The sequence below is a fragment of the Nylanderia fulva genome, unplaced genomic scaffold (assembly GCF_048542155.1).
Source record: "Nylanderia fulva isolate GAGA-0341 unplaced genomic scaffold, ASM4854215v1 Scaffold22, whole genome shotgun sequence".
NCBI classification, from domain to species: domain Eukaryota; kingdom Metazoa; phylum Arthropoda; class Insecta; order Hymenoptera; family Formicidae; genus Nylanderia; species Nylanderia fulva.
The window spans coordinates 1412408-1439796 of NW_028190285.1; the positions used below are offsets into that span (position 1 = coordinate 1412408).

The 27389-nt window shown below is 37.5% G+C and overlaps 1 protein-coding gene across 1 annotated transcript in view; it reads left to right on the forward strand.

Moving 5' to 3' along the window:
* Positions 1–27389, forward strand: part of LOC114932641 (protein Fe65 homolog) — a 152017-nt gene that overhangs the window by 41176 nt on the left and 83452 nt on the right. The window contains exon 3 of the mRNA XM_029304928.2: positions 6663–7027. Within this exon, the coding sequence (XP_029160761.1) occupies positions 6724–7027 (304 nt within the window). The 5' untranslated portion in view covers positions 6663–6723. The remainder of the gene's footprint in view (positions 1–6662; positions 7028–27389) is intronic.

The following is a 27389-nucleotide window of genomic DNA, read 5'->3' on the forward strand; positions in this document are numbered from 1 at the left end:
ATGCCACATAATATACTTCACACATATATACTTCGATAGGTGCAATGTAATTTTTGTTAATTCATCAAAAGTGATAGGTGAATACGATTTATAAGTATCGATGCAAAATGTCATTTTATTTATTTATTTTGAATTTAATTTATATACCAGTATACATATATGTATGTGCGAAGTTTGTTAAAAAAAAATGTTGCAATGATTACAAAACTTGTTAAATGTTATTGAATTTTTTATTCGGTAGATTTTAAAACCCATTAATTAAACATAAAATTCAGTTTTTTAAATTTATATGTTTAATCTTTCGTGCACTTTTACTTCAATTTTATTATATATTTATTGATAATAAAATTCTTGATAAAAAATAGGCTGAATAAATATCTATTCAATTAAGATTTCTCGACATTTGACGAATTTTTTCCACGCTTTATGAAAAACGATTTCACACTATGAAAAATGAACTAATTAAAAATCATTTATAAAATAAAACGCTCATTAAATGAAATTCCAATTGCTTTAATTAATTGTTCGCCGGTCATCGAATATTTCTCTTTGTCTGCTATTCGAGAGAGCGCAGCATCAAAGCGCCCTTTGTATTCCCGCGAATCCCGTTCCCGACAATTTCATCTTGATTATCATCGCGCTCGTCCCTTCTCGTACCATCGAAGCAAGATCGAAGAAAGATCCAGAAATGGAATCCATCGTGAAACTCTCGCGTCGGGTTATTGTAAGACTCGAAGGGCGATATCGCGCGGAGATCTATCTGACTTAAGTTTACCGTTTATAAGCCTTCTCCGTGGTGTTCGCGATTCTCCAAAGCCAGGTGATATCGAGTTCCTCTCTCAGATTTTCACGAGTACGATCGAGATTGCGACCGGTAACGATGCGGCGACGATGTTTACCCAGACGTCGAGGATGGAAACGATTCTCCAGGATTCGCGTGTACGTGCTCGAGGACTCCTTACAGTTAAGCTGGTGCTGCTGTGTCGTGTATGCGACTTCTTTCCGATGTTAATCGGGCGAGTGTCGCAGAAGTCGGCGAACTTCTTGTGCGAGAATAGGATGAATACAGCTTGACAGATCGATTATATCAATTTTTACTTTTTTTCAATAAAATATATTGATCTTCTTTATTTGTTTTAAAATAGGTAAAGAGAGATCACTTTTAGTGTAATCTTAATAAATGCTTTGTACATCATGAAGAGAGAATAACTACTTTAACTCACAAACACCCCCGGACTATAAGATAAATGGCGTCGTGAAGATTAAACTCGTGAAAATTCGCGTCACTACTTAAGTATTAGCGAAAGCGCTGTTCACTGTAACTTAAATTTAACTTTTCGTTAGTTTTACGTGATCGCACTTTTAATCCTTCTCATAAAAGTTTCAAGTGTGTGTATGTGTATCCCGAAAAAGATATGAGCAAAACAATTCGCATCGTCGCAGTTAAAATTTATTACATTCGAAAACGCGCAGTCTCTCATCCCGTACAAGTATTCCGCGGCGTCAAGGAATAAGGGACACGAAACCGCACTTTGAAATAATATAGAGCCGCGGTTAATCCGGTGACCGCAGCGAGATGGTTCGCGGCTGGCCGCGGAATAGTTCTTCGAATTCTGCGTAAAATTTTTAGTGGGGACCTTCGCGGCAAGGATCCATAAATCACAGCCCGTTTTCCGCGTGGTGGTTAAGACCGGTGTTTAAGGCCGCTTTATGAATGGCCATACGGCGAGGCGGAACGGATATCTCGTGCCGAGCGGCCGTACATTCCGACAGAACGGCAGAGAGAGAGAGAGAGAGCGCGCGCGCTCGGTTGTTCCAGTTTCGGAGTACAAGCGAAAGAGGGTGGACTACGATAACGAGGAGATGGCTACCACGGCGCCCGTACGTCTGCCGCCCCTGGTCGATGCCTTCTTCCCACTTGCTCCCCGTCTCTTCTCTGCGGAAAGTTGCCAGTACCGGTATCGCGATATTCCCGGTCGGTCGTGATTCATCCCGCTTCGTAATAGCGCAATTCCGCGCGAATTGCTCGCGCGAGTTTCGTTCGTGCAAGTCGCGTGCGAGTAACGACGAGGGTGGTTTTACTCCAACCGCACACCCTGGTCTTTATCTACGATAATAATTAGGGCTTTCGCTTCGCGCGCACGAATTTGTTTATCATACGTGTTCATTAAAAAGATTTCGGATTCATTTCAATGTACGTTCGAGATCATTTTTATCATTTATTATATTACGCGATTAATAGTTACGTAAAATTCAATTTTTTTTTTTCATTCGTTTTCTTTTATTCATATTTATGGTTGTTTGTATGTCTTTTGCAAATTTTGATGTATTTGACAATTAGAATAGTATGAAATTTTTGTAATTGTATTGCATTGATATTTATATAAACCGAATCAACGTGTCTATTTCGGTGATTGTATGGAATAAAGCTGCATAGAAAACAGCAATGACATATGACAAAAAAAAAAAATAACAGCGTGGAATGGACAAAAAATTTACGAAAGTTAATTGTAATCGTACGTCGCGTTTAAATGCGTTTCCATTTCGATGTTGCAATACGCGCAAATATCACGACGTATTGACAAGCGGAAATGTATTGCTAATATTTGCGCTTGCCGCGCTAACCAATTTGATACATGTTATCAGACCGAAATTGAAACAGTATTTAATATCGATAATTGAAACTTTCAGATTTTACGATTATATTGTGGGAAACGTGTATATACGTATATGTACATATATATGCATGTATATAGATATTTTGCAAATATCAACAAATATTGAAATTTGTTATATACAATGCATCGCACAATTATTAACAAATATTTAGTAGGAAATTATATGTGTGTCATTGAATTTTTAAATATATGATTTGATAAGTCATTGATTAAAATCGAAACTATAAATAAAGGACAGATTAGTGCAAATATCAATATAGTGATGTTAATATAACAATTTTCGTAACAGACTCTAATATCGATTTTTGTTTGAACAAAAATGTAGTTTATAGATAACAATGTAAAAATTGACATTTCCTGAATGTCTATCTTAATAGTTCTGTTAAATCATATAAATGCAACGTTATTCGTTTCTATTTGCAATGCATTTGATGCAATTCAGATCGATCGTTCGATCTGTGAACCAGAAAATTATGCAGCTTCGATTTCGTGCGATGCCATTCTGGCTACGAGCATTTTCCATGACACAAGGATGCGATCTGAAAAGCGGGAGAAATGGACTTTTCTCTCTTACGATAATACACGCGATTTTTCCAACGTGATATCGTGCATGTGCGTAGCTAACGCGTATTTCACCTTTTAATCTTAATCAAAGATTTTTTTTACAACAGAAATATACATCTATTTTTCGAAATATATTTTTGTTGCACCTTTTTATTTATGTTATGTACAAAATCGTGAATTCCGCGCTCTTTATTATTATGTAATTATTTTTTTCTTATGGGCAAAGAAACAGAGCCGCAAATGATATACGAATGATAGAATTCGTCATCGCGAGGATGTCGAAAAAAATCCTGAATTACGGTATAATATTGCGAGTAAATTCCGGTCATGTGCTATATAAATGACATTACGCATGTCTGCTCGACCCTAAGTAATTTCCACGACAGCGATGACACACGCGGAATCCCTGCGACCTCATAAGCTAAAGAGAGAGAGAGAGAGAGTATTCTCTAACAAATACTCTCGAAGGATTCCGTCTTGATAATTTTGTGGTGTTTATCGTCCGTGGGGCTCGCATGATCTTCGATTTTCCACGAGGGATAACAGCATCGTTCCCCGTGTCGCTACGCCGCTGCGCGATGCCGCGAATTCCGATCCAGAATTTCAGGGACGCCAAAGTTTGGTGGGAATTTCTCGCGACATAATCTCAAGCCGCACGAGATTACATCTCGTGCGGCGGGAATTCGTGCGTAGGCGATCGGATTAACGAGAGCGAGATGTTTTCGCTGCGTGCGTGTCTTACCTCTGATACGTCATATTCATTGTCTGCTCGGTAAAGGAAATATGTGTCTGTGTATCCAGGAATGTATCTCTGCATTGTCGATCTTCTTTGATATATAACATCATTCTTATGGACAAAATTTTAATAATTAGAAATATTTTAATTGATTATATATATATTTTTTTTATAAAATTGTCAGATCACATTCCATTAATAAAAATTAAAATTGTATTAAATTTTAATTTCAAACATTGAAGAGCTTTTATACATAATTAAAAAAATAGTTTAAATTGTATCTCTCTTTCTCTTTTTTAAAATAAACATATTAAATAAAGCAATCAAAATTACAACAGCCAATTATAAGCACAAATGAGAATTGAGCTTTTACGGGATTATCCAGCAAATAAATTCGACTTTATTTTCATACGTCATAAATTTAAAAGGTTTTAATGATCAAGCATTAGAAGAAAACGATTTAATATTCGAATATCTTAATTTGTTAAATTATTTTCATCTAATGCTTGATCATTGAAATTTTTTAAATTTATGACGTATGAAAATAAAGTCGAATTTATTTTGCTGGATGATCCCGTAAAAGCTGTCAATTCTCATCTGCCATTTATCACTGCCGGGTGCATCGGGTGCTTATCACAGCATTGTCGCGGTGAGATCACTCGATGCATTCACAGCGGCGCCAAACCTGACGTCATGCACCGCATCGAGTGATGATCGGCTCCAGGGGAATGCCTCTCCTTCCATTGGATCACTTCCGGTTTTCCGTCTGTCACACTCCATTTGCGCCTCTTCAGTGCCGCATTGTCGATGTCCGCGACCAAATGTGCGTCCGCGTATCCTTTCTAAGAACCTTCTCAAAAAAAAATTCCGCGATCTGTGCGACGATTTTCTCGACGTCATCTATCACGATTTTCTTGTCTAGTATATATGCATGCGAGAAAATGGTGCGTGAATTTAACTGTTTGGATGCTGAGTGTATTGCTGAGGAGATACATCGGATAATATTTAAAAATGTCTTTTCTATCGCGATCGATTTAAAGGGGACTTTTTTCTGAATTTATTAAATAAGTATTAGTATATAAAAATATATTAATATTAGTAACGCGCACAACAACATATTTATTAATAGAAAACAGTTTCAAAACGACTTCTTTCTTATTGTGCCAAATTTAATATTTTTAATATTGAATTTTCTTTTTATATATTTGTGATAAGTATATTCACACAAATAAATGACGTATAAAACAGGTTAAAGATATACTCTGAATAATAAAAATAAATAGATTTAAAAGATTAAATCTGCTTTAATTGAATCGGTAAACTTAGCTCATTTTAGATAAACACAAGTCTATCAAATTGAATCGCTCTGTCAGTTAGATTGTTTAGAAGCCCTCGCATTTGAACACCCGTTATCTCGACGGCACCGCCTTCTCGTTACTCTATTCGGTTCGTATTTCATTGGAAGTTGGCCTGCTCGTGTGGGTGGGATTAATTTGCGTATATTTCACGATAATTGTGCGCGTTTGCTCGTCTAAGAGAGGTCGTATTATTCCTCGGTTGTTTCGGGTTGGGTATTATCTTCTGCCCGGTTCCTTTGTTATCACAGACTTGAAATTTTGTACTCCGCGACTATTATATCTTTGCGTCTCGTTCTTCTCGATCTGATGTTCGTTCATGAAATTGTATATTTAATGCCGCTTCGCGACAACTTCGACAGCGCGAAATCCTATGCTGGGATGCGCGCGCATTAACAAAACGGGTGTCCTATAATATTCACGGAACGACGTAAGGAGGGATGCATTCTGCATAACAAAGTTTTAACTCCATAAAGTCCGTACTGCCAATGGAACTTTTCAAATTCCATATATACAAAACTAGAATATATATATATATATATAATATATATATATATATATATATGTATGTATACGTATTCTGTATATGCACATAAATTTTTCTCGAAGAGAAATTGACTTTGACATGCAAACATTTAGAGTTTATTTTCTTGACTGTGCGTCATAGACGTGAAGATTTACGTCAGAATAAATAAATGTAATAATGAAACACTTTGCACAATCTCTGCGAACTTCACGGTAGAAAGGAAGAAAAATACGTCCTACATACAAAGTTGCACTTTATAATATCGACCATGATATACATATATCGTAATTTTGCGAAGCTTTATTTTTTAAAAACATTAATTAACGCGCGTAGATTTACGTCAACATAAAAACACAAAAAGTTCCGAATTATTTAGTACTTAAAATGATGAAAGTATCGTAACATTTTATTATGAATATATTTATGTATTAATATCAATTAATTATTTAAAACATTTTTAGGGGAAAATGTTACGATGATATTTTGAAACGAATTACGATGAAATCTTTTTAATCTCGCGCTGCATAATTATCCTTGCTGTAGCAATCTTAACTCACTTAGTTAAATATACCGGTGCTTGCTTCCTTAGATGTAAAAACTCTCGCTCAACTCTCATAAAGCTCAGTCTACCGACGTTTTCGCCGTGAAAAGTTGCGAACACTCTCTTTCGCACTCGCGTCCCGTCCTATTTCTTACTCCGTTAACCTTTGAAAACCTTGCCGCAAGTTTCGCAATTAATTCTCCGATCCTCGAAAACGTTCCATCCCCACTCGTATTAATCGAAGCCGCCCCGCGGTTTGCAGATAGTCGACATCGAGGCGGCACCAAGGTCACGAGGGAGGAGCTGAGGTCATCGCGGCATCTATGTTGTGCGGCGAACTCCTGAACGGCGGCTTCGTCAGTGCCGGAGCGGTACCGGTGGTTCCCTACAGTCTCCCAGGACTCTGGTTACCCGGTTGCCTGCGTGCTACCAGTCCACGCCTATTGACCTCACCCTATCTGACCCTGCTGGCCGAGCTTCTGGCCGCGGGCCGACTCGAGCTACGCGACGATCTTCTGGAGTTGATGGATCTGGCAAAGAGGAGCCATCAGGCTCCGACTGGCAACAACGGAGCGCCCGAGCTCGATCTTGATCTCCACGCCGATGACATCGAAGAGATCTTCTTGGGTGAGCGCTAGATATTTCATTATTCTGATTTCTTTCTTCGAGAGATGAGGAAGATCGCCTAAAGAGCGATTATGATGTGTGATCAACTTGATAGGATAACTTCATGTAAAATACGATCGGCAGAAATGAAATGATTAAGCGTCGTGTGCCGAAGTTCTGTCGTAACAGCTTTTAACGGATCTTTTGATACGTTTCAACGTCCGGGATGTCGAAATTGTAACACGATTGAGAACAAGCGAACACGCCCATTGCATTTTTATCCGAACCGAAGGTCTGGTCGGCTAAAAGGATCGGAGGTCGCACATATAATGCGGCTGACGCGTGTCGTGGGTGTATACGACGCACGGCGATCCGTTGTCTTTTATTTCGAAAGCGCGCATTCCAGCATAATGGTCGGGCCGTAGTTCACATTAATGGGCAATACACGCGGTCGTGACGACATCGCGAAAGTAGCCGTGCGTTGGCAGAAGTGAACGGCACTGAGTCTGTGATTACGTCCGCGAGTAAATATTCTCTCCTCGGCTATATACCTGATAATATTCTTCGCTTTTCATCACGTGTGATCTGTCGGTCTACGCGTATGTACGATCCGGTACAAAACATAATATTCTGAGAGAAGAAATACATTCTTTTTTAGTGAAATACATTTTTAGTTGAGAAGCGTCTCTCAACGTGGATTTAATAATTATACCGTCAGATTTTTACCTCTAATATAATTTTGCAAAAATAACTTTAAAAATATTAGCAAAGTATTTACATTTTCACATGTGCGAGATATCTCACACATATATACACAGGTATAACGATGAATTTATGTCACGATAACAATTTCTCGGAATATTTGGAGAATATAGGAGATATGAATTGCAAAATTACATAATCAACTTCCGTTAGTTTAAATTCAGCTTGCAAGTATACGTTTGATAAATGATCTCCTTCAATATATACTAGCTTAAATCGTATATCAATTTCCGAGTAAATTATAAAATCTTTTAAGTAAGTTATAAAATGATTATATTCGTGATCGTTACACAAGAGCTGAATATCGGGGTGGGAAATAACAGCTGCCAGTAATTCGCGAACAAGTATAATTCTATGTATATCGAATATGGTGAAATTTAACGGTAGACAATATTAATAGGAGAAAATCATAAATGAGAAATTATTATATATCACAGTATTCTTTACATCTTGGAAATTTGCTTGACTCACGCAAAGCATCGCTATTCTTATGAAATTCTCCCTTTTTATTCTTGCCAAGATTTGTAAAAGTATGTTTATGGATATGACGTTGTGAGATTTATTTTTACCGCTCTCGGGAAATATTCCGCGCTTGTGATACCTTGTTCTCCGAGAACAAAAAACAGGAAAAAAGAACGAAACCGAGACCCGCAAAACGTTAAGATTTCTCAGGACAAATCGCGTCTTACGATCATTCCTTTTAGTTTATTTTTCTCGGTCAGTTTTCCTCATTTCGTCTTCCAGCTTCTGCTCGGGAGAGACCATAGAAACTCTTAATAAATCGCTCTACGGTTCGATATCATTTTTTCCCAACGATCGCCCGGAAAAATACAGTATTCACATATTTAAGAGATCTTCTAGAAATTGACGATTCTCTTTTACGTTCTTAATCCGCAGATAATTTACTCATACCGTGGTCATCGTGGATTTTTTTTTCGGAGGAAATAAGATGAAAAAAGACATATTAGCATTATCGATATTATAACATCTATTAATTTACAAAATATATATTATTTAAAATAATATTAGTATATTGGAAAAGAAAATATATGTATTTGTATATTTACAGAAAATTTAGAAAATTTTGATAAAGCTTAAACGCATGTTAACAAGTCAGTTTTTTTACTATATACCAAGTAACTATCTTTTATATTATTTTACACTTGTTTGCATTGCATATCTCTTTTAATTATATTAATAATATGCATTTGTTCAGTCAACAGTTAACAAATAATTAAATATGACTTACACTAATTTAATGTTCCTCCTATTTCCAATAATTTTAATGAAATAACGTATATTAATTAACTGTTAAAAGAGAAATTCTGAAATTTATGAAAACAAATCTTGTGAAGGATTAAATTAAATTAAAACTTGATGATTTTCTGATACAGTTACACTAAGTTTATTCCTTATAACTGAACTTTTTGCACTAGTGTATGTTAAAAAAGAGATATATATATTAAAAAAAGAGAAGAAAAACAAAAATTGTAAAAAATTCAGCTACAAATAATAAATCTTAATTTAATTTACGAATGTCCTCTTACGATTGCTAAACTGCAGATTTTGCTAAATTTGCACGTTGCGCTATAAATTACGACCAAATTAGCATATATATAGAAACACGCTACGCAGATCTTGTCACGCATGTTTAACCGGGTATTGCTGTCATTCCTTTTCGTATATCAATGCAGTATATCGACAGTTTAAAAGTCTATTATCGCGGGCAAGACCGGTGTGCGATCGCTTGTCGTCTGGCGGCAAAGTGGTTGAACTTTGTCGGCAGTACTTCGGAAAGCTGCCAGATCTGGCTGAGAGTTTTGGGGAAATTCTATTGAATTCACGGACTCACGAAAGCGAGACCCACGTCGATCATTGTACCGTTCTCCGTTACAGCTGTAAACTTCGTTCTGTTCGATATCCAGACGTCGCTTTTAAATTTGATAAAGGTAAGTGAATGAAATATTCAAATTGATATAAATAAATCAATAAATTACGTCGCGATAACAGATACAAATCTGTCCTTTCATTAACTAATATATAATTAATCTAATCTGAATGTACATTACGCGAGAGAGAAGCACGTTAGGCAACAAAATAGTAGGTAAAAAAAAATAAAACGAATTGACATACAGAGAAGTGTATTACGTTGTTCAATCAGATTAACTCTGAGCAATACGCGTTGCGTGCGAAAAGTTTGTTGGATCATAAAAACGGGATATGCACGAGTGTTTCCAGGAAACACGTGGAAAATTGCGGAAACAATCCGCGGCCGGCGAAAATCTCGTCGTGGAAAAAATGAGCGCGCCGGATATTTCAATCAACTCGCCGGATTGCACGATATCGCTGTTCGAAAGTCGGCGTGATTGGATCGCTTCTGCCTGACTCGATTCTATACCGATCGATCGTTCGTTGATTTTCAACTACTACATATATATACAAACGGGGAATGAGCGAGGGGGTCGAGCGTTAAAAATAATCGGCGCGAGACGGAATAATCATATTTCACGATTACGTCGCGGCGGTGACGGAGCGCGTGGAAAATTGAAAAACGAGGCCGTATCACCAGGATAGCCATCGAAAATTAGTTTTCGTATTCATTTGCTCGCCGAGAAAGTATATTTCATCGGCACGCGTGTGATGAATCACAACTGCCGGCAATGCTGTGCAGTTACGCATTCACCCTTTCGAATAAATGTTTCAATCTGTCGCGGCCTGATATCGGCCCTCGCCGTTTCTGCTCAAGGGGTGATAAAATATGGACGATATGCAGGCGGGAAGGGACAAATTGTAATAGAGAATGAGAGAGAGGAAAAAGAAAAGAAAGTATCGATTGATGGAAATATATTTTATCGAATCAAATAACGATGTAGCGAAATAAAGAATGATAGGTGTAAGCTAAAATCGATAATATCAAATATTTCTGCATAAACAGACTGCAATTTTTTTTTTTTATGGAATTCAAACCAAGTATTAAACAGCGTATTAAACAGTTTTTTTTTACAAAAGCACTAGATCCGATTTCACCGATAATCTTGCATATTTATTATCTTTTTTACAAATTTATTTCTTCTCGATAGATCGCATTCAAATTCTTACATGCACATAAATTTTCTTCGCGTCAATAATCAGCTCGCGGCAGAATAGCTATAATAAGCAAACGCGATAAATAATGCAGGCGTCGTCTCTCCTCTCGGAATAAACGTAGCGATCTGTCACGACTGCCTTTTTCTCAGCATCTCTCTTTTTAATCCCGACTAATAAATGGGAATACGTATGCCGTTCGAGGTAGGACGGTAAAAAAATGGGCGACTACTACTAGGATAGAGAGCGTAGTCGCGGAGGAAAATGAGAAAGGCGAGAGATGAAGACAAAACTCGACAATAGAGCGGATGATCCTGCAATAGAGCGGGACACGAACGTCGAGTGGATCAAAGGGAATAGTGGAGGCGAAACGAGAACAATGCTGTCCGGTATTATTTTCTATTTGCTTTTGCGTCAGACCGACCGGCCACTCGGAATTCGCGGTGTTCATTCACTCCTGAGATTCTCACTATATATCTCGACGCTACGCTATAATTTTCACGTTCTTATATACGCGAAGCTCGCCGATGACAACATCCATCTTTGCATATAGTCAGCCTTTTTCCACATGATCTACGCTGTTTACAAGAAACGTTTCGTCGCTTATTTACACGAGAGCCATTTCGCCGGCGCGACAAATAATAATTTATCTCGCGTCTCGTGAAATACGTGCATTCCAAACGCATCGGAAAGAGTTAATTCGATCGTGCGATAAACGGGGATAATCGATTACACGAAGAATCGCCGTCGGCGCATTCGACAGGATCACGAATTTATGCGTTACTATGGCAGCGCGGCTAATGTTATTTACTTATCCGTTTATTACGAAGCTCGTCCAAGTTAAATTTGGTTACCGGGTACTTACCCGACAACTAACGCAAAGCGAATCAATGACCCAGTTTATCCCGGCGCGCTAAATAATTTTTCGTTATCGATCGCGCATTCTCCGCTGACGCTATTATTTCGCGTTAATCGCGACTAATGATTAGTGTCGCGCGATTGAAAACGCTGTCGAGAGATGAGAGAGCGCATTTTGTGTCATAGAAACTGCTCCCTGCGTTTACTCCGGGATATATCCGAGATGGTTAATTTACATATCGGAAACGGCAAATATTTCAGAATTGAACGTAAATTAAATATTAAGTAGAAATAACGTGCAATTTTAGAAAAATATGATTATATTTTATCGAGACAAAAATTGTGTGGAACGAGTCTTTGTTAGACCGTGGCGGAAAGTCAAGTCGAATGAATTATGAGAATTTGATTTATGGTCACTATATAAGAACAAACGAATCGTTTAGGGATAACGAGTACAACGGGGGTGAACCTTCCTTTCTTAGTCGCGCGGAAGAATTTTATCGGGTAATTACCGGCTTCTAGCCGTTTCGTCGGATTCAAGATTCAGTCTCTTTTTTCTCATGGCGCCCTCCAGTCCGTTTCCGGAGATCCAATGAGGTCTCCTCTTTTGTCGTTAATCATTTCCGTGCTTCTCGTCAGACCGTCTGACCTGCCATCTGGAAACGAAACTGTTCTTGCAATTAAGCGCATTCAAAGGAAAGATCTCGCTTCCTGCTTTGGGACACGTGTTTCCGTCGCCGTTTTCGATTTCCAGCTAATTCTTCGCAGCAAGCACTTGAAACAAGAAATTTCGTTTGGTTGAGTTTTTATCGATTCCCGTTCCTGCCGCAGTACTTAAATAGCATTGTTCATTATGCTTTGTTTTATCTTTACCTTTTGGTTAGTGGCATATAATGGCTTTTTTAGTTTATACGCTTTTTTTTACTTGCGCTTTAAAAACTTGAAATAGTTCTCATTAGATGATTTTTCTGTAATTTCGAGGATTAAATATTTCAATAATTAAATTTTTAATTAAAATTTCTTCCCTCGAAATAACTATGGAAATGATCTATTTTATTTGTGATATTCAAAATGTAATAACATAAAAAAAAAAATGTTTAATTTAATTAATATTTATTTAATAAAAATAATTTTTATTCCTCTCGGCGATCGTGTAACAGCGGGAAATATAGGTTGGATTTTCGCGGTTGCATGAAAGCTATGAAATGGCGAAAATCACCGGCGGGCTTCAAAACAGGGACGGTCATGCAAATTGCGTCGTGTAGGAGCGCAGGTGGGCTTGCAATGCACGCGAACGAAGAAACTGCACTTTTTCCCCACAACAATTTTGCCCCGAGGTTTCTCTACGAAAATTCCGTGAAATCGTAAAATTGTCACATTGTATTTAGATTTTTTTTTTTTTTTAAACCCCATGAGACACGTAAATTTCAAACGGCTTTGATGAGATTATTAAGAAATGTTTTTAACTTCAATTAAATTAAACTGTCGGACACAATTTTCTAGATGCAATAAATTATAATAAAAGAAGAACGAGCTCGAAGTCGAATCGGATGTTATTTTAAAGTAATAGAATTCGAGCAATCCGGGCGTATATGCATGATTTTATCAACGCGATCCATTCAGTAGTCTACGAATAGACGTCAAACCTTCGATGTAGCCTGTTAATACAGGTCTTTGATCCAGGCGGTTTCGAATATCGCGCATATTAACGCAACTCTCAAGTTGCAAACCGCATGAGCGAGAGAATCGAATTACCGAGTTGTCGCTCAGGATCGATGGAGGTAGGAATCGGGAGAGCTAATTAATGCCACCGGAAGGGATTAGCGACGATGTAATTTGGCGGATGTACCACCCTACGCTGGCAGCGAGACAGGGCAGAGGGTTGAAACCTCGAAGAATCGGAATGCTTGCTAGGGGGATAATGGGGGAGACCGGCTGATTAAAAGTTTGCTTTTTCCTTTCGGTTTTCCACCAATCTTTCATTGCAGTCCTGCGAATTGCCGTGGCAAATTATATTTTTCTTCTTTTTTGCCCTTGTCTTGAAAACGGAATAATTTTATCAGATAATTAATCTCTCATAATACAGAATACGTCTAATTTTTAAAATAATTTATGTTGCATATAAATAGAATGTCATTTTTTTGCAATATTCTATCGTAACACAGAAAAAACAGTATCCTTGAAAGAATGCAAATATGCCTCGATTCAAGTATATTTTATCCTTATAATAGCGCCAAATATAAATAATTTTGGATAAAGGATAATTTATCCTTAAAACAAAGTGCAAAATATTCTCGATTGAAGCTGAAATTTACTTATAAATATTGCAAGGACAAGTGACAAGTGAGCATCGGATATAAGCGATACTTTCAAGTATATATAATAATTCTTAGTTCAAATGTGACTAAGTTTGTTTTTACCATATGCGATTTTTAAAACAAGAATATATCTTAAGGATAAAATATACTTCACACAAACTTATTTATTATTAAGGCAAATAAAAATGTTTGATTATAAAGATCATTCTATGGTTAAATCAATCAAATAGCGTTCAAGAATAAAAATATACTTGAATGAAGGATTCTTTTTTTTCTGTGAAGTAAATTATCATTATGCGATGTATGAAATTCGACGATAATTACAATGTTTTATGATATAATGATATACTTAATGATAACTACAAATCCAATATACGAGAAATCTCTTCTTCGATAATAAAGAAAGATCACGTACGTTAGTTAAGACTTCGACAGGAGGAATTTAGCGCGATTTTGGTGAGGTTAAGAAGCAATTCCCACTGGATGAATTTATGGGTGCTTGGGATTAACACGGTCCGTTGCAATAAAAGTCACGAGATCTTCCTCTCTCCGCACCTGTGGCATCGTCTTTTACTCCTGCCCCCTTTTTACCGGGAGAAAAAATTCGCTATCCGGAATGGTTATCTTCTACTCGCTTCAACTCGTTTCTCCTTCTTTCGCCTCTCTTCTGATTCTCTTTCTCCGTCTTGTGTTAGTGGAAAGAAAATAAAGAAGGGTGACAGAGGTAGGCTACGTTGGTCCATTTCCTTGCACGGCGGATGAACGACACTGTCGGCATTAAACCACCGGAATGTTCCTGTTTTCAAGACATCCAGGTTGCCGCGCGTCTTAGACTTTTTTTCTACCTTTCTTATTTCTTCCCATTTTCTGGATGTGTGAGATTCGAGGCGTTGCGACGCCCAAGATGGTCTCGTTGAATGTTGAAGAATTGAGGAAGGAAATCACAAGTACAGAGAGAATTAAAAGAAAGAGTATATATATATATATCTAAAAATGTGGATAGTAGAGCTAAGTGATTATTCCAGCAATGATTATGGGAATTAAATTCCGAGATTTTCGCCGAAGGTTCTCTCGTGGCTGCCGGAGAGAAACGCGTCGGAATGCGAGAACTCGTAAACGCAACTTTATGACTATACCTGCGTAATCCAATGGAAATTGTTGCAAAATTCGTGTCTTACGCGACGTAAGCTTCATCAATTTTTTATTAACATTTCTAGCGGCGCGCATATTCATAATTTTCTTCAACTAATTTATGTGCAGTTTCATTAAATTATTAAGCTAAATTTCAAACAACCGTTTCACATACTATCGCGTTATGAAATTACACGTAACGTTCTCAAATATTTTTTTCTTGGCGAATCAAGGAAGTAATAAAATAATCGAGGTGTAATAAATGAGATAATGAAATAATTTAGATCTCAATCTATATAAAATGTATTATTCGCATTGAATCGGCAATTAAATTAGAAATGAAATCGTTTCGCGGATGATTCCTCGAAATTTCCCACGTGAATTACGAAAACGCGAGCTTCGCAAAAGTGCATACATAAATTACATTGCGGCGAACGGCCCGTCGAGTTCTCTTTTTTTTTTTTTTTTATTCGATTGCACGTGACCCACACCGGGAAATCTCAAACGAATCTTCGGTGATTCGCAGACCAGGATATGCTCACTGGAAATCGTATATCCAGGGTTTAATTCGATTCCATAGCACTGTCGTTTCCCCACGCGGAATCCGCTTCGCAGGTACTGCATGTCGGGATTAACGACTCGACGTTTCGCTCCGTTTTCCCTGTTTTCCTTCTTCCTTGAAAGCAAATTAGATTGCAGATCATGTCAAGCTCTTTTTTCTACTTGTTATTTGTTTTTTAATCTTTCTTTTCATTTACAATTTCTACACTTTTTTGTTAAGTTACATATTTGTTTATGAAACATATATATTAACATTTGAAGCAAATTATGTTACTTCATTTATCTCTCTTAATTATTTCGTTTTTCTTTTCCTCTGGAATTTTTCTTCAGGAATAATACATTAAAATTGTAGATATTACGTTCTTTCTCTCCTTTAATGTTTCCTTTTTGTTTCCTTTATGCGCTTGTTCGCTCAAATTACATTTACAAGAGAGAGCCAGTAGGCAGAAAATAAAAGGGTGGAACGAGGAATACCCGAACGTGTCGCTAACGTAATAACATTTCAATTCGAGAACGGAAATTGCCGGAGGACACGACAGACCATCCCTCGCACTCAGAGAATTGACCACTCTCTCCTTGCACCCCCTGTCTCTAATGTCCTGACTTATTTTCTCAGTGAATGTACTGTTTCGTCAACGAGTCAGTGTAAAGGAAAACTGATGAGAAATATTTCAAAAAGTATCAAATATACTTGATAAGATTTAATCACAGAAAAAACAGTATCCTTGAAAGAATGCAAATATGCCTCGATTCAAGTATATTTTTTATCCTTATAATAGCGCCAAATATAAATAATTTTGGATAAAGGATAATTTATTCTTAAAACAAAGTGCAAAATATTCTTGGTTGAAGCTGAAATTTACTTATAAATATTGCAAGGACAAGTGACAAGTGAGCATCGGATATAAGCGGTACTTTCAAATATATATAATAATTCTCAGTTCAAATGTGACTAAGTTTGTTTTTACCATATGCGATTTTTAAAACAAGAATATATCTTAAGGATAAAATATACTTCACACAAACTTATTTATTATTAAGGCAAATGAAAATTTGTGATTACAAAGAGCATTCCATGCTTAAATCAATCAAATAGCGTTCGAGAATAAAAATATACTTGAATCAAGGATTTCTTTTTTTCTGTGATGTACATCAAATAATTGGCGCGTATTAATTATATTCGGAGAGACTTTAATTCGATATTTATTCGCAAATGAATCGCTTTCAACTCCGCTCCAAGACGTCGACGCCCTGAAAGTGCGCAGCTTTGCTGTAAACGCGCTCGTTGCACCCTCCGGTAACAATCATTTCGTTAATCCGCATCGCGCGAAATCGGAGTAAAGGGAAGTGCGCGATTCGCGATACGAGCGACCGATGGGAAGAGAGAAAAGGACGGGTGACGGAGAAACGGCATCGAAACCAAGCAGGCAGTGCATTCGAGGGTCGACGGATTTTTTTTTTTTTTTTTTTTTTTTGCTTCCATTTATTTAACGAACCCCCATCGCGCTCTCATGCGAACTGGGGAGAGAGCCGCGGTGTGGATTACGAGGATGTGGCACTTTTCAGCAATGGGGAAAAAAGTGTGTCGCATTAATTAAAAGCGACGCTGCTGCTGTCGTATTCGCCGTCGTCGCCGAACGTAATTACGAGCGCTGCGCTGCACGTCGATTTATATTCGCTTCCTACTTCCTGCAGCAACCTATTTTTTCCTTCTTTTTTTCTTTTCGCTTCTGTATCCCGCATCCCCGGCTTTTCAGTCTTTTCTTTCTTGCTCGGCGACGTAGCATTGCACCGCGAGCTCTCGGTAATTACTCGAAGCAGATGATGATCGAAATTTTAATGAAATTGACTCGGCGAAGATGCCGGAGTATATTGAACGATTTTAAATACGACCTCGCGCATTTCATCGGATTGTGTCATTTTCGTCTTTTTTATTTGTTGGTTATTCAAGATTCTTCGTTATCCATTATTGTTTCGCGGTTATGACTTTTAACAATATATTTAACAATAATTTGTTCTCGTCTTTTTCTTACAGGGGATGTTAAGAGAAGGAACAAGGGGAATTTCTGAGATCCCAACCATAGGATTCAAATTCCTCAGTTTCCAAAAATTTCTAAATATTAATTTGTCGCATTAACATCGCGTTTGGCTCTTAGTCGAGATGAAGATGGAGTTTTTTAAAAAATAGGAGAGCTGACTGACAAATATTCTTATTAATAATTTGTTATATTGAAATTTTTTCATTTCGCTTTTCCTTCTTGAAAGCATATTATATTTTAATGCTAATTGTAAGACGAATAAATTTTATTTTAAAAAATGCATTGAATATGCATTATTATTTTATAAAAGTTTGTCTACCAAACTAACGTCTTCGTAAGATAAATATAATATAAAATATTGAACAAAACGAAAAAGATGACGATAAAATAAGAAATATTCTTAACTCAGTGTTGTTGACTACGTGAAATATAAATATAATAACTGTTTCTTTCACCGTGCAATCTTTTCCGCTAAAATGGAGAAAAAACTTAGGTCGTACAATTTTTTTCATCAAATGTATAAACTACGTGTGAAAACAGGAGAAATGCCGTGAAACGAGTGCCTCGTTCCCTTTTGCTCTGGCATTAAGATCTAGCTCCATTCGCACACCACTCACGTTTTATTCCCTTTTATGTAGGTGACATAGGCAGTTATTCACATAAGAAACACGCGAAATTATTAAATTTATTTTTTTGCCAGGATATTATCACATAACATTTACGTTATATTTCACGCTTTTAATATAACGTAATTTCGCCTTTCTAAATTTTGTAAGAAAAAAATTAGTGAAAACAAAGTGATTCTCTGATTTGTGTCTATGAATTTTACATTTATGTAACATAGGTATATATAGTTCTAACGGAGCTCTTTTGTCTTCTGTAAATTAAAAAACTTAAAAAAGCAAACAGAATACAGGTATCCTATACATATACACAAAATCTATTTATTAAACTAACAATGTTTTTGTTGAAAAAATATTTTTTTGTCATGTAACTTCAAATATACAAAATATTGATTCGCCGAAATAGGGAATCAAGTTTGTGGAGCACAACTGCAAATCTTGTTATTACAATTATTAACAGCGTCACGTGCAACGGACCTAACAATCGGTGTGTTGACAAATTCACGAGCAAACAGAACTTTTTTGTCGCGCTGTCATGCGCATGCACGTAGTTCGTACGACAATGCTCGGCCAATGATTTGTGCGGGTCATTAGGCACCGGTTTTCATCTGCATGGCGCAGACAATAATATGCAGAATAATGCACGATATAATACCGCACTGCATTACGATTCACGGTTCCCGATTCATTTATCGCGTTCATTTCGTCGCGACAAGTGGGCAATCGTCGCAGTCATTAAAATTTTATCGGTACATTGTGTTCGTATTATCTATCTTTGAATTCATTACGCATATCGACGAGGATACATTCGTCAGATTAATCGTCCTAATGTGAGATTAACACTTTTGGAAGGGCAGCAGTTCTAATTTTTCAGTTAAATGCAGATTTATTGAAATGCATTTTTGTGCGTGGCTTTATTTGCGTGGGTATTCAAATCAATTTAGATTCATGTTATAAATCTTTTTACGGCAAAGCTGTTTTCAATGAAAAATAACTTTGAAAGTTTTCCACTTGTGATCTTTTTTGCGCCGTCAAATTTTGATTTATTTCTTATATGTATATAATATAAAACCTATATATGCATACATACATGTACGCACATTACCATATTACTGTGTAGAAATGTATAATAAATTATAAATGTACATGAGGATAATTACTCTTAATTAAAAAAACTAACGCGCGATACAATAATTTAAAGAATGATTATTATAGTACTGATAGGCATGGTAGAAATATTGAATCAAAACTGTAATAGCATCCAATAAAGTCTCCGACCGCAAATGTTGGGGACGAATTTCCTCGATACTCGCCGTGTAGTGTAGAGTCGTTTCGAAACATCAGAGTTGATCACTGATGAGACACAATTATGTTTTTTGCTGTCGCACCAGTTGTCCCTTCTCCCTATACTACTGTCCACGCGCCATAAATTTTAGTCCCATTCCCAGCGTTCGTGCGAGCTTGCTAACCGAAAAATCGCGGATGTTCGCGCGATCCGAATTACCTGACAGTCACGCAACATGTTGATGTCGACGTTGGAAAAAAAAAATAAACGACAAAAATGAGAGGAGGAAACGAGAATCGCTTCGCGAGGTCGAATCAAATCGTTGCTTTTTGATGGCTCGCGTCTGTGTTTCAATTATTGTGCCTGACTTGATTTATGGCTTCGCTCGCGTGTCGCATTTGAAAAGGATTATTTTTTTTTTTTCCCGGTCAGCGAGAGTTCGGGGCGCAGTGCAAAAATTCGAGATTAAATCGACGTACTGAAAGGGCTCGCTTAAAGACGAATTCGCATGCGCGTCGATCTACTCCGGGACAATCTGTTGTAAATTGCAATTTTGCTCTTGGATCTTTAAAAGCGTTCGTTTAATAGAAAAGCTAAACGAGTTTCTCGAGAGGAACGGTCTTTTCAAGTCTCTGCGACGCTAAATTAATACTTCAATGAATTCAACATTTAAAGTCTTTAAAAGATTTGAAATTGACGAGACGCTTGACGCTAAGTTATTTAGACTGTCCTGAAATTATGACGAGACTCCTCATTATAAAGCGCATTATTTCATATTGAGTATGGAACGTATTCTGGGCCATTATGACGAAGTTACATTTTTTTCTCATATATATACAATAACATTCGTTCGATTGAGTTCAGTGATATGAAATATTGGAACTGTATATTAATTCAAGCGTAGTTAATATTTAATAATTGCTTTCTAATTGTAAATGCAATTTATCAGCGACTGGAAATACTTATTAATTATTTGTAAATTTGTGGTCCGTCGGATTTAATTTCACATATAAGATTGGATACGAGATTTGCTACCGTTCTATAATTTATTGGGTCGTACGATTATACCGAACAGAATTAATAAATATCTGTGTTTTATTTATATATTTTTAATTTAAAAAGCAAATCAATAACACATGTATGATTGATACGCGAATTAACCCGCATTATTTTCTACACTTGTCTACGAAAGGATAAATAACGACCAGGGTTTTTAAGACTAAAGTTGCGGCGAAATGCAAATAAAAGACGAACGGAAAATTTTACGAGGCACAAGATTTACGACTGACTTCTCTACTATTTTCTTTTTTTTTTCCTTTCTCTCAGTCGGTGCATAAAACTTTCCTAGTAAATCCACATCTGGCAGTGGCCGATCGCAGTAACGGTGAAGTCGTGAGACGCGTTTTTGTCGCTAAAACGAATGTTCCGCAATGTTAAATGCCATAAACTTCTATTCTCTCAACTTTAGTATCTTTATTTTATTATTTTCAATCATTTCCTTATATTTTGTCTTCATAAAAGATATAGATATATGTGAAACTGACCTACTAATATACATACATATATATATATAATCTGACGAACGTAGCATATACTCGTTAAATCTCTGAGACGTTGATTCTCTTAAATTATTTATAAATAGATAATAATCTACGTGTCTATATTTCGTTGCATTATCTTAGCATTTATCATGAAAAATTAAGATATAATATGGAATTGTCAACCAGAACACATAATTTATGTACTAATTACTATATAATAAATGCTATCCGTGTTATTAAAATTAAATTAAGGGAGACATAATAAGGGGTCTTTGTAATCGATTTATCGCTCTGATGAAATTTTATGGGAACCATCCTTTTACGAGAACCATATGTAACGTTGATTTAGCGCGTCCGCTCTTCCGGTGCCCATCACATTCGGCTATGCGGCGCGGAATTTCATTCCGGTGACGACGAGCTTGTAACGTCTGCGAAGAGGAAAAAAGGCCCTAAGCACGGATTACAACAGGACGGTTTTCGGCACTAACCCATTTTCCGGCCGGGAGAAAAATGGGCCTCGGTATGAGCCGCTCTCGGCTTGCGACGCAATTTATAGTCGTACGTTGCCTCCGGTTTCATAGTACAGATGCACTATGAGAAGCATTTTGACCGGAGGCTAAAAATCTGCGACTAATATCGAGGACTTTTCCTTGGCCGGGACGGGTAGACAAGATGAAATTTTCCCTCAAATGTAATAGTTATATCGTTTCGGAATTAATGGATTTAGTCGAAGACTGCTTTTCCACAATTTTTGTTAAGAATATTGCAGGGAAAAGATATGTCAGGTTGCATAAATTTACAGAGTTTTAATAAATCTCGGGTATAATAAAGATGTAATATAAATATAAAACAGAGAATATATAAATACATTAAAATGAAGAGGGAAAAATTAAACTCGGACTGTTCGCAAAATAAAAGAAAGAATGAGCAGGAGTTGGAGAAAATACGAAAGGGTTTTAAATTAAAAGTTCCGTCTCGTCAACTAACATATTTCAATTTTTATTACAAATTCTTTCAAGATTTTAATGAATTCAAAATATATATATACAGTGTGTGTGTGTGTATATCTATAAAACATTTAGCTCATGATTTCTTGAATCCAGAAATATTAATTAGAGATATAATTTTACGCAGTGCGAAATATAAGAATATATTTGAGAAAAAATGCGTCACACAGTCGTGAAAAAAATTCCGCGATACATTATATTATTGAAAGAAAGAACAATGTTTATGGGAAAACTGCGTAGCGGGCGAACCGAGCGCGACAGTACTCTGATACTTCCCGAGTTAGTATCGTCAGTCCCGTCGTTGCATCACGCATCGTTCATAGATCGAACCGACTGGCACATCCATCCCCACTCTGTCCGCGGCACATCTCCCCCCAGGGTTCGCAAATGCACCCTTACGCTCGCGACTTCTTTCCCGAACTGTGCGAGAACCTACGCGGATGACGTCACTCGGCGCACGATTGGCCGAGCCGATGTTCACGTGACCGTTCGCCTGGCCAGTGTCTGGAGGGTTGCTGAGGGACAGAAGGAGACGCGCGCGACAAGGCAAGTAGGGAGAAGGTGCGAGGGTGCGACAAAGAGAAAGAGCGAGATAGAAGTAGATAGGGGTAGATAGAACGATGGAGTAAGAGGAAAGAAAAACGGGGGAGAGGAGGAAGATAGGAGAAGAGAGAGAAAGGGGTGCAAAAAAAATCTCAAGGGATGAAGAAGGAAAACGCGTGACACAAGGGATGAGATAGATAGGAGGAATACGATAGGTGGGAAAAAGACGGGAAATAAATGCTGGTGGAGGATTCACTGATGGAGCGACGGAGAAAGAGAAGCGCGCAGGGACGCACATGCAGGGGGTGGCCGAGTGACGCGAGAGAGAGGGCGCTGGAGGGTTGAAAGAGAACCGGCTGGGTAGAGAGGGGATCTCGCGGTGCGCACCAACTGGGGTGGAAGGGGGTGATCGTGAGAGTCTCGCCAGTCACACTGCGACGACCGCGACGCCCCAACGTCTCGGGGTGGCATTTGTCCGCTCGTGACCTCGAAAGGCCTCGTCGTAATAATCATTCTTGACACACGGTCGACGTTTCTTTCGCGAACTTTCAAACTTGATAACTCGACTTCCGATAAGATGAGTTAGAGAAAGAAAGAAGGAGGTAGCACGATTGTCGCGACCCAAGTGTCATTCGATGAAGAAGAAATTAAGTATAATATATATCGTCGATTGCGTTTCTCGATATATGCAGTAATGCGTCGTTCGAGCTGAACTCGAAATCAAACTCGGAATCATCCCCCGCGCGTTGTTTCGAAAATTCACCCTTCTTCCCCGGAACCGCGCGAACGTTCACGAGAGAATGAGCTAATCGCGCACGCGGAGGTGACTCAGGTGCGAGGTCTCTTTCGCTCTTCCGGGTTATAAAGAGACGTAACGGGTCTACGCGCACGGTGGGTGACTGTCGAGGACACTTTTATAGTTGTGTAGAACGCGGCCACGATGGTGCTCCACGGAGTAAATCGTAAGTTATATACGTCCCCCATATCGTCGTCTCCTTCTTCAGCACGTTCCGCGACTTTACGGAGCGGCCGATACGTCACTCGTATTGAACGGCTCTTCGATATATGTATATAGTCTTAATACTTGAGACACTATTGATTAATTTTAATATAGTTGATTCTCTCGAATACAAGCACACACGTCTGAATGTCAAAGTATACAGATTTTTATCAGAATAAACATGAAGTTATCGATGTAGATTTAATCACAGTTGCCTCGAATAATTATTCTTACGATAATATCTCATATTATCATATATTCTAATTTATTTGTGTCGGCCATAAGTGGAACGTGCTATAGATCCTTCCTTCTTTTCACATTCTCCGATATATATATATGTATGTTTAGATTAATTAGAAGACAGTAGTGTCCCTCGTGTAATTAGTCGCACTTACGTTCGTAAATATTCCTTGTAGTATAAAAAATTAGAGAAGCCCATATTTTCGTAAATATTCCTTGCAGTATGGTATATAAAAAATTAGAGAAGCCAGTATTTTTCGACAAAAATTATGTCTCTTATTCAACAACGTCAACAGATGGCTGAACAAATATCATAATGAAAATTACTCTCGCATCATGCCTCGGAGACTCTGATACATCTGCTACAATAGCACCTTAATTTTTACTTTTACTACAGTAATTGACTGTTGCAACGATTCTGATAATTTGACCGTTCAATTATGTAACCAGACACATTTCTTCAGTTTCGTGCTTTCGTAATGCAAAAGTATCTCAGTGTCATTTCAATTCCATTTTTTACGCATTCGAGTAAAAAACACTGAAAAACTTTGGTCGCGTGACTGATAATAATCGAAAGGACAATTCATTACACGCGAAATTAGAACACTTGACGAGTTGACAAGATACCTGACGAATAACGAGAAGAATTCAATTGCATTCCAAGTTTTTTTCCATGACGCTTTGCATCGATTTGCGAATCAATTCTCGTTTATTTGAAGAACAGAAATAAAGGTTATAAATAACAAATAATTAAATTATTAAAAAACTGGCACAAATTTTTTATTGTTGCTTGCAAAATTCGATATATTTTATAATTTTCTACTGTAGTATCATTCTTTTCACAATTATCGTCTTTCATGATTTCTCAAACTTAAAAATTAAGGATCTCAGATTATATAAGTGTAATACAAGATAACTTCTAATTATTAACGTCTTATCTCATACAACATCGCATGAGTAACTTCGATCGATGATGACTAAGAGCCAGAGGCAGTCGAGCCGTAATATACTTGGTGGCTAATTGCAATTGCAAACTAAACGGAAGGTAGCGTCGTTAGTGTTCGCCGTGAAGTAGTTTTAGATTTTGGGATAATAATATATACCCCAGAGCGGAGGAGCGAATGTAAAATCGTGAGAGAAGGTTTTTGCGTAACTCTGCACGGTCGATTTCGATAGATTAGCGATGGCGGGTCAAGTACGCGGCGCGCATAACGAGAAGGGCGAAATCAGAGTCCACGGTCGATAGGTATCGCTAACACACGGTGTGCGATCGAAAGCCTGTAAAAAATGTACGATGAACAGGAGCGGCTAGATCGACGAGAGTACAGTCATGTTTAATTCCGAGGTCAAATCGCGTAAGTTCGAGCGTTACTTCGAGAGCAAATAAAAAATGTTCGATTAAAGAGGCGATAAGGAGTCATTTTTCATTTGTAATAAAACTTTTATTGCGTCAAAGGGAGTAGGAGGAATTTGTTTCCTTGTCAGTCGACGCACTCTGTTTTCCGTGCGTCATTTAAAAGGTCGAGAGGCGGGCTTGACCTGGTACAGGTGTTCGATCGTCGCTCGTTTTGATACAGATTCGATTATATGAAATCAGTGCAACGTGACAGAGAAGGTGGGCGAATAGGACGCTGTTCGAATAGTAAAAAGGGTGAAATCGGAACTCCCAATGTATGTATGTCGCATGTATTTTTTTTTTTTTTTTTTCTCATGTGTACGTGTGTGTGCAATTCGGTCGGGAATCGATTAAATCTTTACGGCCGACGATGTGGCCTCCATCGTAGCGCGAACACGTATCTCGGCGCGTAAACATGCGTATTCGCTTATCCGGTTAATGATAATAAATATATCGCCGCATTGCCGCGTGCGTCATTTTAAAGAGACTGGCTCGGTGATTGAATGTATAATGTAACGTCACCCGATGGTGCTCTAAATATTAATTCGCGTTGATATAAATCGTCGCATAACCATCCGTCTGGAATAATATGATACGTCTAAATTGCGCAATTTCAACAAATTAACATAGAATTAGAGTTTGATAATCTTTACTGAGAGGCACATCAATTTCAGACGGGCGGATTACAATCTCATATATGTAAATAAATATATAAACTCTCGAAAAATTTTTCTTATTTTGGGTTAGTTAAATAATCTTTCTTATTCAACATTTGATAGTACCAACCTTTTTAATTTTACTCGATAACATTTTGTTTATCGCTTCATACAATAAGATAATAACATGAAAATAAGAGATAATAAAAAATAAAAAATCAATATCTATATTTTCTTGGAATATTGAATAATATGTTTACTAGAAAACAATTAACAATTCTCGACCTTGCGTCTCTTTTGCCGTAATCTTTTCAAGCGACCACACGTGCCGCTGCGGGTTCATTAAAAAACAATAACCATTAAAAATCTCCGAGGAAACGCGGGTATATTCACCCTCGTAACCGCTATGCTCCTTTTCTTGGGAATGACAATTGTCGGTTTTCCCTCGGTTTTCCGCTGCATGAATATATCCAAGGGAAGAGAGAAAAAAATAGAGAGACTGACAGAAAAAAAAGAGATGGCAAGAGTTTTTTTCAGCGCGGTGTGAAAAAGGTGAGGGTTTGGCCGCAGGGATGGTGAACGTTGGATCGCATTTTATGGTCCGCAATTATCGGCGGGGTTGGACCGAGGGTGTCTGGAAAAGCGAATTTTCTCGCGGCCCGGGAGCTCCCATCGGCTCGTAAAACTCGTATATATATCACGTTCCTGCAACATGTGATGGCGCGCCATTCGATGCATTAGCTAATTGTTGCATCGATATCGGTCGCCAATTTGTCCAATTTACTCGTCATTTCCGGCGATACATCATCGAGGCTGGAGTCGATCTTGCTCGTTCATGTGAAAAAGGCGATCGTGCGTAAAACGTTAACTGGAATTGTGCACGGTGATGCGTTTTTGTATAGAGCTTAAATTTCTCGAATGATAATCCAATTAATATATTGAATATTATTTTTCAACTAATAAATAATATATGTCGGAGAGACGGGAAATAAATACTTTGCACCTCCCCGATATTACAGAAAATAACGATTTTCGATATTTCTTTAATGGCGCGTGAAATATATATTTGGAACGTATAAGAGATATATTATTATCTCAAAATTAAATACTTGTGTCACAGCAACGATGCTGCTTTTCGTTTAATTTTTGATTGCAGTTAATCGAACAATTATGCTCTATTGGCTCTCTGGTTCTTAGTTATTATCGATTATAGTGATTATTTATACAACGTTGCGAATAAATACTTTATAAATAGAAAATATTAATGCAATTAATCTTCTTAAATGTCAAAATGTGTTTTATTAAAATCCTCGAGAGATATTTACAACATCTAAATATA